The following is a 12,686-nucleotide window of genomic DNA, read 5'->3' on the forward strand; positions in this document are numbered from 1 at the left end:
CTTGGGTTTCTGATGTGTTATCACTATGGAAGTAGATTGCCCAACCTTCTTTCTGAGGAGTGGCTGGTGGGTTCAAACTGCCAGCCTTCTGGTTAGCAGTCAAGTGCCTTAGGCACTATGCCAAAAAAGGCTACTCTTTAGGTTAGTAGTCAAGCATACCTAGGGACCTTATAACACTGTTAACCCTACTTAAATTATTTTTTCTTTACTTTTAAGATATGTCATAGGTAGTCAGGAGAAGAAATCAGAAAAAATGAATCTGCAGTCAGACTCTCTCCATCATTTATTAATTGTGTGGTCTTGTCAAGTTATTTAATCTCTCTGTGCTTCCATTTTCCCACATGTAAAATGGGAATAATTTTTAGGGTCATTGTGATGATTAAATGAGTTACTGTATTTTAAGTGGTAGGAAAAGTGTCTGGCAAAAAATAAGTACTGGTAACTAGATTATGTCTTACTTCTCTGACTAATCCTATCAATCCTCCCCTTTTATCTGTTTTGCAAATCAAGGTTTCTCAAAGTATAAACTCTGAATTTAAATTGCTCTGCATATCTGAAAACTGGTTAATTTCCCTCTAGATCTACTGAATTTAAGACTGGCAATGGGGTCAGAAAATCTTTTCTTAACAAGTGCCCCAGATAACTTTGATGTGGACAGAATTTTGAGAATTACTGATACTGGTGCTCTTGGGACTCTGTTCTGGAACTTCTTTCTTCATTCTACATTCACCACAGAAGATAAGGATCCAGTCCCATGATTTCATGTACAATCAGACTGTGATCCTGCACTTTAGGTCTGTACATTCAACTTCTTTTTATACACCTTCACATGGACATTTCAGATATATCTAAAATTATCCAAACCTGAATCTATTATTTTCCTCAACGAAAACCTTCCTCTCTGCCAACATTATTACTACTACTCAAGCTCAAATTGGGAACATCATCTTTTATTTCCTTTTTTCTTCACACATCCTCTTCATCAACCACCAAGTACTGCTAACTTCCTAAATATCTCTTGAAATCTATTCTGTCACCTCATCACTTCAAGTGATCAGCACATTTCACTAGGTTAAGTCAGCAGTCTCCTAAGTTGTTTCCCTGAAACCAAATTATGTCTCCCAAGCACCTGCCCAATCACATTTGCCACCATGATCTTTATAAAATACAAACCTAAATGTTTCATTCCTCTACTTGAAATTTTTAGTGGCTCACCACTGCTCTCAGATAATGCCAAAATTCCTAACTTCTGCTTCAACTAATGACAATCTTTATAACCCAGACTATCATTTCCTCTGAGAATAACTAAAAAAGCTGCAAATTAAAATAAACAAATAAATAAATAAATTTATCTAATGCCACTGATGAACTAAAAAGCATGAAGCAGGAAAACGAAAGAGATGAGCCTATATTTGGGAAGGCGTTTACCTTAAGAATGTCTGCTGTACTGGGAGAGGAGGCTGGGTTGAGGAAGTCCCAAAATATAAGGGGGGTCATGTGAACCCTGAAGAGCTATGTCCTACGAGTAATGCTAAACTGTAAATAGCAAGTATCTTTTCGGGGACTGAAATCATGTTCAAACCCTCTCAATCTCTGATTGGATTAACTTGATCTAGAATTGCTAACCCACTCTTAACACTTATTAAAAAGAAATGAAAATTCTCTCTGGAGGAAAACATCATCCTAAAAAATATGTGGCAAGTTTTACATCTATCAATAGCTCCACAGACTTGTAGTTTTCTTTCTGCATTTGAACTACAAAAATGTTTGTTAATGAGTGAATGGTGAAAAATGAACTTCCTAATAAGTAAAATAAATTACCTTCATCATAGTTATGGCAATATATCGAGCCTCCTTCACTATCATTGGTTCATATGAAATATCAAGCTTTGGTGATGCCAGTCCACCAAATGTCATGTCAGTATTAGAAGATGCAGCTGTTACTGCAGGACTGCCAGGAATCCTTTGAGGCTTCTTGACTTGCTCTTGTTGTAAAGACGTTTTTTTCTGAGAAACAGGGACTGCTTTCACTTCCACCTAACCATGATATTATAAAAACAAATATTATTATTACATAATTATCCAGGACAAATCAAAGAAGCATCTTGCAATCCTGGACTTATAAAGATATAAATTTTCATGTTACTATTGATCTATCATGAGCCCTCCAAAGACTATTTAATAGTGTCAGAATGATTTCAAGATGGTTCTAAAATATGGACCTTGATGACAGTGTTAAACAGAGACCTCATTTTTCAGAATAAGTAATCACAGATATCAAACTGTGAAATAAAATTAATGTCATCATTAATAAAGAAAAAAAAAGGATAAAATAAATCTAGATTGAATCCTTGCAGGGACTACCACAGAGTTATTTTATCATGTAATTTAGTATGAATACTTTCCCATAATTTCAGCACATTTTAAGCACTAATCCCGATCTCAGTTGTACTATTCAGCAGAAGAAAATGAACTCCATTGTAAATAAGTCTTAAAAATTAACAAACATGTGCTTTCAGGACCATGATTTTGGGGGATATCGAGCTAAATTGGCAAAACACAGTACACAAAACACTGTTCTACATCCTACTTTGGTGAGTGACTAGGGTCTTAAAATCTTGAGAATAGCCATCTATGATTAACTACTGGTCTCCTCTTGTCTAGAGCAAAGAGAAGTGAAGAAAATCAGAGATACATGGAAACAATTAGTTGAAGGGACTAGTGGACCACAGGAACCTCAGTTCCCATGACCCCAAGACCAGAAGAACTATATGGTGCCTGGCTATCACTGCCAACCACTCAGAAAGGGATCAAAATCGGAGACCATGGATAGAGTGGGAGAAAAATGTGGAACAAAACTCAAAACTCAAAAATAAATAAAAAAGACTAGGCTTACTGGTTTGATGGAGACTGTAAACTCCTGAAGACTATGGCCCCTAATCATCTTTTGGGCCTGTAATTGAACTAACTCCCATGCTTAACCTTCAGCCAAACAATAGACAGGTCTATAAGGTGAACAATTACACAAGGGAGGTGCACTCTTAGAACAATCAACCATGGGACATCAGAAGGGCAGCATTTGCACAGGGAGAAAGCTTAGAAGGCAGGAATGCATAGGAAAGAAGGTCATGGAGAAAGGTAACCACAATGAAGAAGTGGGAAGAGCACTGTTACACTGTGAGGATTGCAATTAATGTCATGAAACAAAATGTGTATGAACAGTTGAATGAAACCAAATTTGCTATGTAAACATTCACACAAATCACAATAAGTTTTTTATTTTAATTAACACATAATAAAAGTAAATCTTATGCTTAAAGCTTAAAGGTATTTCTTCGCTCTAGTGAACAGCTGTCCCCAGCATCAGCCATTTGATCTAAACTATCTAACTAAACTTTGCAAATCAATGTCTTCAACAATTAAAATAGGATATTTTTCATCTATTTACTGTACTATACAGATGCGAAGAACAGATTTGCTAAGGCATGTTAAGGCACTGAAAGTACAAACTGCCTTACAAAAAGTACTTTTCAGAAATACTTTCTAACACATGTTCTATCCTATTTGTTTGATTGTTTATGCATTGGCAAAAACATTCAAATCCCAGGCACTAAAATTTCTCTTCCTCCCATTACCTGTGGTTGGCAACGTGAAACCACTGCCACAGAGTTGATTTAATTCCAACTGATAGAGACCTATACGATATAGCAAAATTGCCAATAGGGCTTCCAAGGCTATAATCTCTACAGAAGTAGATTGCCACATCTTTCTCTTTCTGAACAGCTGGTGGGTTCAAACTGCTGACCTTTCCATCAGCAGCCCAGTGCTTAACTAGTGTACCACCAAGGCTCCTTAAGGTAATTCAACAATAGGATCTTCAGAGAAATACTAAGGGTAGAGTAAGTGAAAAGTGATGTTGTTATTGTTGTTGTTATGTGCCATCAAGTCTGACCCAACTCATAGCGACCCCTCCCCTTGGGTTTCCCAGGCAGTATCACTACGGAAGTAGATTGCCCCATCTTCCTTCCGAGGAGTGGCTGGTGGGTTTGAACCGCCAGCCTTCTGGTTAGCAGTCAAGTGCGTTAGGCAGCGTTAAGTAATTCAAGGACATCTAAAAACTGTGGGATGTCTTTAATGTTTGTTGTTATTATTAAAGCCCTTCTACAGAATTAGCATTTTGAGATTCTCATTATTTATATAAAATTAAGTATAGCTGGCAAATATGTTCCATTAAATAATTTAAATTTTCCTTTGGGGTTAAGAGAGATCAATCAATATTGGGACCAGCATAACATGTTGGAAACATTAAAAACATACTTTTATGTTTAAAAACCAGCAGTTTAAAGGTAGATGGTTAAATTCTTCAGCTCATATGTATTTATCATCATTTAAAACTTTAAACTTTAAATGTAGGAAAAAAAAGAAAAAAGTTAAGTGCTTTCAAAGTTTAGAGGCATTTGATTTAAATTATAGATTTTTTAATACATATTATTTTTGACATTTTTATTGTAGTAAAATATGTACAACAAAAATTGTCATTTTAACTATTTTTAAGGGTATAATTCAGTAGCATTGATTACATTCACAATGTTGTACAAACATTATCAATTTCCAAATCTTTCTTATCACCCCAAACAGAAACTCTGCACCTGTTAAACAGTAACTCCCCATTCCTTCCTCCCTCATCTCCTAGTGACCTTTAGTCTACTTTTTATGAATTCATCTATTTTAAATATTTTATATAAATGGAATTATATGGTATTTGTCCTTTAATATCTAGCTTATTTCACTTCACACATTGTTTTCAAGGTTCACCCATGCTATAGTTTGTAGCAGAACTTTTTTCCTTTTAATTCCCGCATAATATTCCATTGTATGAATATACTGCATTTGTTTAGCCATTCTTCATACACACTATCCTGGTTTAGTCTTTTCCAAAACAACTATATTTACCCTGAGTAAATAAAAATTAGAGGTACATTTAGTTATAAACCATGAACCTTAAAATAAATCATTAAATAATTTTATACTCTAAGAGGATTGAGATATTATGGAAAAATAACCATGCTACTTTCTTTTATAAACTGTACTTAAAACATTTTTTGTTATTCTTTTATTTTCTATATGACTTTCTCTTCTCATTAAATACAGTTTCTTTGCAATAATCATTTTCTGAGTAAAACATATACCAACAATACTTGCTGCTTTAAGAAGCACTCTGGATGATACTAAAATATTAGCTGCAAATCAACTTCTACCTATCAAATAATTAATTATTACTATGTAAAGATATTTTAACAATTTTCAATAGGTTTAAAATGCTCCTGAAAACTGCAGGAGCCATCCAACAAGTTGAAAACAGATAAAATTATTTATTATTATTATTTTTTACATTTTATTGTGATTTGGGTGAAAGTTTACAGAGCAAATTCACCTTCCATATAGCAGTTCACATACACTTTGTCTCATGACATTGACTGAGATCTCCCACAGTGCAACAGCTCTCCTCCTACTTCCTCCTCATAGCCAGCTCTTCCCTGTGTCCTTCCTTCCCTCCCAAGCACTTCTGTCCCCTGAGCTGTCTCCCTGTGCATACACAGCCCTTCTATTCTACCATGATTGATCCCTCCAAGGAATGTATCTACCTAATGTAATTGTTCAGCTCATATTCTGTGTTTTGTTTGGCTGGAAGCCACAGAAGTGGGTTCAATTCCAGACCTGAAGGGCAGCTGGGGGCCATAGTCTCAGGGGTTCTACCAGACTCTATCAGACCAGAAAACCTGGTCCCCCTTTTTTTTTTTTTTTTTAAATGATATTTTGTTTCCCATTGTTCTCCCACTCTATCCAGGATCTCCTACATAGATCCCCCTCCGAGTGGTTGACAGTGGTAGGTGGGCACAATCTCAGGGGTTCTACCAGACTCTATCAGACCAGAAAACTGGTCCCTCTTTTTTTTTTTTTTTTTTAAATGATATTTTGTTTCCCATTGTTCTCCCACTCTATCCAGGATCTCCTACATAGATCCCCCTCCGAGTGGTTGACAGTGGTAGGTGGGCACAATCTAGTTCTTCTGGTTTCATAGTCATATGGGCTGAGGATCCCATGGTGGACCAGTCACTTGGACTTACTGTTTCTTTGTGTCTTTGGTTTTCTTAATTCTTTTTTTGCTCTGGATGATGAGAGACCCATTGTTGCATCTAGATGGCCACCTGCAAGCTTTTAAAATCCCAGTCGCTACTCATCAAAGGTGGATGTGGAACAATGTTTTGTGTAGTATGTTACACCAATTGAGCTTCATGTCCCCTGTGACCATGGTCCTGAGCCCACAAGTCCAACTAATTCTCTCCCTCTAGGTAGCTGGCTGTGATCAAGAAGTAATTATATAACCTTGTCCCTTGTTAGCTCTACTATATACCTGGGACTTCTTACAGAACATACAAATATACTTGTAGAAACACTGTCTTCCAACCCTATACATAGCCATGGGCACACTCCCCCCTGCATAGACACACCTAATAGTTCAGCCTGTCCACCCATCTATCCACCTGCAGATCAATGTGAAAACAGATCAAATTATTTTGTTTTCAGCTTATACAACAATAGTGTATTAATAAAATAAACACCAGAAGTTTCATATGTCAGTTTTCCTAAGAAGTATTTACAGGAGTTTCTTAAACTCCAAATTAGAGATAAATCTGATAAAGATTTTGAGCATGTTTAGTAAAAGGTATAAGACAAAGGAGGATTGACAGTAGGAGAAGCATAATATGTAGGAGAAAAAAATTAAACTATAGAGTACAAGATCATGTGGCTTAAAAAAAAAAAAAAGTGGGAGAGGAAAAAAGAAAAGTAAAAGCAAAATATCTAACTTTGAAATGCAAGATACAAACAACCCAGATACCAAAAAAGAAGTAAGAGGTAGCAAAAGATACAAAGGAGAAAACTCAGAATAACAAAAATACAACTCAAGAAATGCTTCAAGAATAGCAAAACTGAAATGGTATGTCAACCAGGAAAACAGTCATTACAACATAGTCACATGAACAAGGAACTTAATCTTGTTCCTTGTTCCTTGTTCATAGTCACATGAACAAGGAACTTAACAGATGTTAACAACTCAAGTGAAAAATTTATCACTGAATACACAAGCACCCTAACATAGTACTATGTATTATACTGTGATCAAAATTCTATCCTCAGGTTGAGTCACGTGTATCACTACCATGATTAATTTATTCTTTATTCAATATTCTTTTAATTTGTTATGCTTTTGTCACTTTACAGAGCAATTCATAATGGGGATATGATTCACTATGAGTCAGAGCTGACTTGACAGCCGTGAGTTTGTTTGTTAGTTTGTTTTTTATGATCTGCATTAAAAGAATAAAATAGAAAATGTCATAGCACAGAGTATTGTGTGTGGTATGTTGCTGTTGCTAGTTTTAGTTGATTCTTATTCATGGGGACCCCATGTGTGCACAGTAGAATTGTTCCATAGAGTTTACAAGGGTGAACTCTTTCAGAAACAGATCTCCAGGCCTGCTTTCCAAAGTGCCTCTGGGTGAATATGAACTGCCATCCATTTGGTTAGTAGTTCAGAGTTTAACCATTTGTGCTATCCAGGGACTTCTCTGTACGTGTGTGCATGTGGATATATGTGTGTGTTTGGTATAATATTGTATATAGTTACGAGTACATACAATTCTATCACATCTGTATGTATGATGCAAGTTCTTATTTAGGTCATAGTCAAAAATTTGAAAACCAGTGCAAAAGAGTGATTTTTATTTAGTGTGAGTGTCAAAACCAAAAACCAAAACCAAACTCACTGCCATCGAGTTGATCCCAATTCATAGCAAACCCTCCTTGGGTTTCCGAGGCGGTATCTCTCAGAAGTAGATCACCCAATCTTCCTTCTGAGGAATGACTGATGGATATGAATCATCAGCCTTCTGGTTAGCACTCAAATGCCTTAGGCACCATGCCACCATAGCTCCCATTACTGTCAAACATTTCTTCATATAATTCTGTTTATTGATATATAAACAATGTGTCTTATCTTTTTACTATGATTCAGGTAGGAAGTGACATTGACATTGTGTTTCTTCATACTATTAATTAAAGAATACAGAAAAAGTTGAAATAATTTTATTGAAAGGAATATGGAGGCAAAATTAGACACCCTGAGTAAAATAAGATTTTGTGGCTTAGTTGAACTAAGCTTTACACTACCAAATCACTTCAGAATATAACTATTTTTTGAGGATGAGGGGTGGTTGAGACTACCTATTCAGATTTTCTTATAATATCTAATTTTTAAGAAATATAACAAAAATTTTAAGTGAGATATTTGCATTACTAGATTATATCACAAAGGATTTAGTTATATGCACTACAATATGTTCTAAAACGTCACTATAAATTAACGTCTTAGGAAAGAGGAGTGTGAAGAACTCAATATTCACCTATAGCACATGCCTTTTCTAATCTTCAATCTTTCATAATCGAAATTCACGTATTCCTAATTTAAGAGGTAAGAATATTATTTATAAATGAAGTTTCAATATTATCAATGCAGAATGTACTTGAGTCTTTTATTTAATCAATCATTATGTATTAAGGGCTTGTATTCATGTGCTCCACCAGTCATCTGTCATTTTGTTGGACAGTAGTGGCTTGAATATTGCTGGAATCCATGACACCAGTACTTCAAATATCAACAGGGTAACCTGTGGTGGGCAGGTTTTAGTGGAACTTCCAAACTAAGACATAACATCAAGAAGGATGTAGCCGTGTCCACTTCTGAAAAATTGGCCACTGAAAACCTTATGAATAGCAGTGAAACACTGTTACAGTGACGGAAGATGAAATCCTCAGGTTGGAGGGCACTCAAAATATGATTGGGGAAAAGATGCCTCCTCAAAATAGAGTTGACCTTAATGATGTGGATGGAGCAAAGCTTTTGGGACCTTCATTTGTTGATGTGGCACAACTCAAAAGGAGAACAAAGAGCTGCAAACATCCATTAATAATAGGAAAATGGACTGTCAGAGTACAAATCTAGGAAAACTGGAAGTTGTAAAAAATGAGATGGAACACATAAAGATTGATATTCTAGGCATTAGTGAGCTAAAATGGACTGATACTGGCCATTCTGAATCATATGTGTACTATGCAAGAATGACAAATTAAACAGCAATGGTGTGGCATTTAACATCAAAGAGAACATTTCAATATTTATTCTGAAGTACAATGCTGTCAGTAATAGGATAATATTCATATGCCTACAAGGCAGACCCGAAAACAGAACTAATATTCAAATGTACATACCAACCATTCAAGCAAAAGATAAAGAAACTAAAGATTTTTCCAATTTCAAAAGTCTGAAATTGACCAAACGTGCAATCCACATATATTGATAATTACTGGTGATTATGATGACAAAGTTGGAAACAAAGAAGAAGCATCATTAGTTGGAAAATACGGCCTTGGTGACAGAAGTGATACCGAAGATCAGATGACAGAATTTTGCATGACCAATGACTTATTCCTTGCAAATACTTTTTTTAGACAACATAAATCATGACTATACAGGTTAACCTTCCCAGATGGAATACACAGGAATCAAACTGACTACATCTGTGGAAAGAGAGAATGGAGACGCTCAAGTACTATCAGTCAGAACAAGGTCAGAGGCCAACTGTACAACAGACTATCAACTGCTTATCTGCAAGCTTAAGTTGCAGCTGAACAAAATTAAAACAAAGTATGAACTTGAATATGTCCCACCTGAATTTACAGACCATCTGAAAACCAGACTTGATGCACTGACCAGTGACCAAAGGTCACAGGAGTTGTGGGATGACATCAAAGACAGCACATCATACATGAAGAAAGCAGAACGCCATTAAAAAGGAATGGAAGAGAAGGGCAAAATGGATGTCAGAAGAGACTCTGAAACTAGCTCTTGAACAGAGAGAAGCTAAAGCAAATGGAGAAACAATGAAATAAAAGAGCCTAAAAGAAGATTTCAAAAGAAAGAAAAGATTTCAAGAGGACAAAATAAAGTATTATAATGAAATACGCTAAGGCTTATTTAAATTTAGAAAATCAAAAGGGAACATGTTCAGTATTTCTTAAGCTGAAAGAACTGAAGAAAAAGTTCAAGCCTTGAGTTGCAATACTGAAGGATTCTATGGGCAAAATACTGAAGGATCCAGGAAGCATCAACAGAATATGGAATGAATACTGAGCCACAGTACCAAAAAAGAACTGGTCGATATTCAACCTTTTCAGGAGGTAGTATGAACAAGAACCAATGGTATTTATAAAAACAAAAAAGAGCCAATGGTACTGAAGGAAGAAGTTCAAGCTGCACTGAAGGAATTGGCAAAAAACATGGCTTAGGAATGGATGGAATGCACAATGAGATGTTCCAACAAACAGACGTAGTACTGGAAGTGCTCATTCATTTATGCCGAGAAATCTGGAAGACAGCTACCTGACCACTTGACTGCAAGATCCATATATGCCCATTCCAAAGAAAGGTGATCCAATAGAATGCAGAAATTATCACTATCACATGCAAGTATAATTTTGCTGAAGATAATTCAAAAACAGTTGCAGTACTCTATTGACAGGGAACTGTCAGAAATTCAAGCCAGATTCAGAATAGGACATGGAATGAGGGGTATCACTGCTGATCTCTGATGGATCTTGCCTGAAAGCGGAGAATATCAAAAAGGTGTTTACCTGTGTTTTATTGATTATGTTATATCATTTGACTGTGTGGATCATAATAAATTATGGATAACATCACAAAAAATGAAATTCCAGAACACATCATTGTGCTCATGAGGAACCTGTACAAAGACCAAAAGGCAGTCATTCAAACAGAACAAAAGGATGCTGCATGGTTTTAAATAAAGAAAGGTGTGTGTCTGGGTTGTATTCATTCACCATACTTATTCAATCTGTATGCTGAGCAAACAATCTAAGAAGCCAGACTATATCACCAAGCACATACCATCAGGATTAGAAGAAGATTCATTAACAACCTACAATATGCAGACGACACATTTCGTTTGCTGAAAGAGAAGTCTTGAAGGACTTACTGATGAAAATCAAAGACTAGTCTTCAGTATGGATTACACCTCAACATAAAGAAAGCAAAAATGTGCACAACTGGACCAATAAACAACATTATGATAAATGGAGAATCAAGATTGAAGTTGTCAGGGATTTCATTTTACTTGGATCCATAATCAACCCCCATGGAAGCAGAAGTCAAGAAATCAAACAATGTACTGCACTGGGCAAATCTGCTGCAAAAGACCACTTTGAAGTATTAATGAGCAAAGCTGTCACTGTGAAGACTAAGGGACTTGTGACCCAAACCATGGTATTTTCAGTAGTCTCCTATGCATGTAAGAGCTGGACAATGAATAAGGAAGACGGAAGGACTGATGCATTTGAGTTGTGGTGCTGGCAAAGAATACTGAATGTACCATGGACTGCTAGAAGAGCTAACAAATATGTTTTGGAGGAACTACAGCTGGAACACTTCTTAGAACTAAGAGTGGTCAAACTTCGTCTTTCATATGTTGGTCATATTGTCAGAAGGGACTAGTCCCTGGAGAAGAGTTCCATGCTAGGTAAAATAAAAGGCAGGAAAAAGGGGAAGACCTTCAATGAGATAGACTGACACAGTGGTTGTGATGATGGGCTCAAGCATGGCAATATTTGTGAGGATGGTGCAGGACCAGGTAGTGCTTCCTTGTATTGTTCATATGTTTGCTATGAGTGGAAATTGACTCGATAGCACTAACAACTCATGCTTAGCACCACAGCACCCAAACAAATGAAAAAATAATACAAAATTATAAAAAAGATTTTAAAAATCTCCAAAATGTAGAACTTGGAAGTGTTGGAAGTAATTAATATCAAATAGCCCTTTAAATGTTCCATTTTTTAGCTCCTTTCTTTGTGTGTGTGAATGTGTGTGTGTGTGTGTGTGTGTTAAGCAAACAGATTCTAAGCACTTGCTATTTCTAAAATTATAGTAGTCACTGTACAGATGCCTACTAACTTAATTCAGATAAAATTACCTTCATATTGGGAACGTGTACCACATCCCCATATTGGTCTTTTGTTTGAACAGTTATGGTGGTAGGCCAACCACAACGAATATCATCCTTATTCAGGATCAAAGATGTTTTTTGAGGATCAGCATAGGAATCTGGTTGAAGCCACCTACCAAAAATTAAAAAAAAAATGCATTCATTCATCAGCACTTCAATGAGTAATAGGCAATTAAGTCAAGTGAATAAAACTTGTATCAAGAAAATGCTAAAACAAAATCTTCATTTTCTATTCAGTGATAATTATCAGTGTTTTCCTTGGAAACTGTTAATGGCAAATTCATTAAGAATACAAGGTTTCAATGTCTGTTTATAAACAACACAGAAATAATTTTAAAATCAGAAAACATTACATTTTAATTGGCTAATTTAAATAATAACAACAAAAAGTAGATTGTGCATGATTTTTTTTTAAATTTTTATTTGGGTGAAGATTTACAGAGCAAATTCGCTTTCCATACAGCAGTTCACATGTACTTTGTCTCATGTCATTGATCACAGTTTACCACAATGCAACAGCTCCCCTCCTACTTCCTCCCCATAGTT

General features: G+C 35.8%; 1 protein-coding gene across 1 annotated transcript in view; it reads right to left on the bottom strand.

Annotated features, from left to right (window-relative positions):
* The window catches only part of MYCBP2 (MYC binding protein 2), a 376,124-nt gene that overhangs the window by 120,727 nt on the left and 242,711 nt on the right, over window positions 1–12,686 (bottom strand). Inside the window, exons 46-47 of the mRNA XM_042781038.1 lie at window positions 12,108–12,252; window positions 1,822–2,037 (exon numbers count right to left, since the gene is read on the bottom strand). Coding sequence (XP_042636972.1) covers window positions 1,822–2,037; window positions 12,108–12,252 — 361 coding nt within the window. The remainder of the gene's footprint in view (window positions 1–1,821; window positions 2,038–12,107; window positions 12,253–12,686) is intronic.

The sequence above is a fragment of the Orycteropus afer genome, unplaced genomic scaffold (genome assembly GCF_000298275.1).
Source record: "Orycteropus afer afer isolate SDZICR_OR568_19922 unplaced genomic scaffold, OryAfe1.0 scaffold00081, whole genome shotgun sequence".
Lineage (NCBI taxonomy): Eukaryota > Metazoa > Chordata > Mammalia > Tubulidentata > Orycteropodidae > Orycteropus > Orycteropus afer.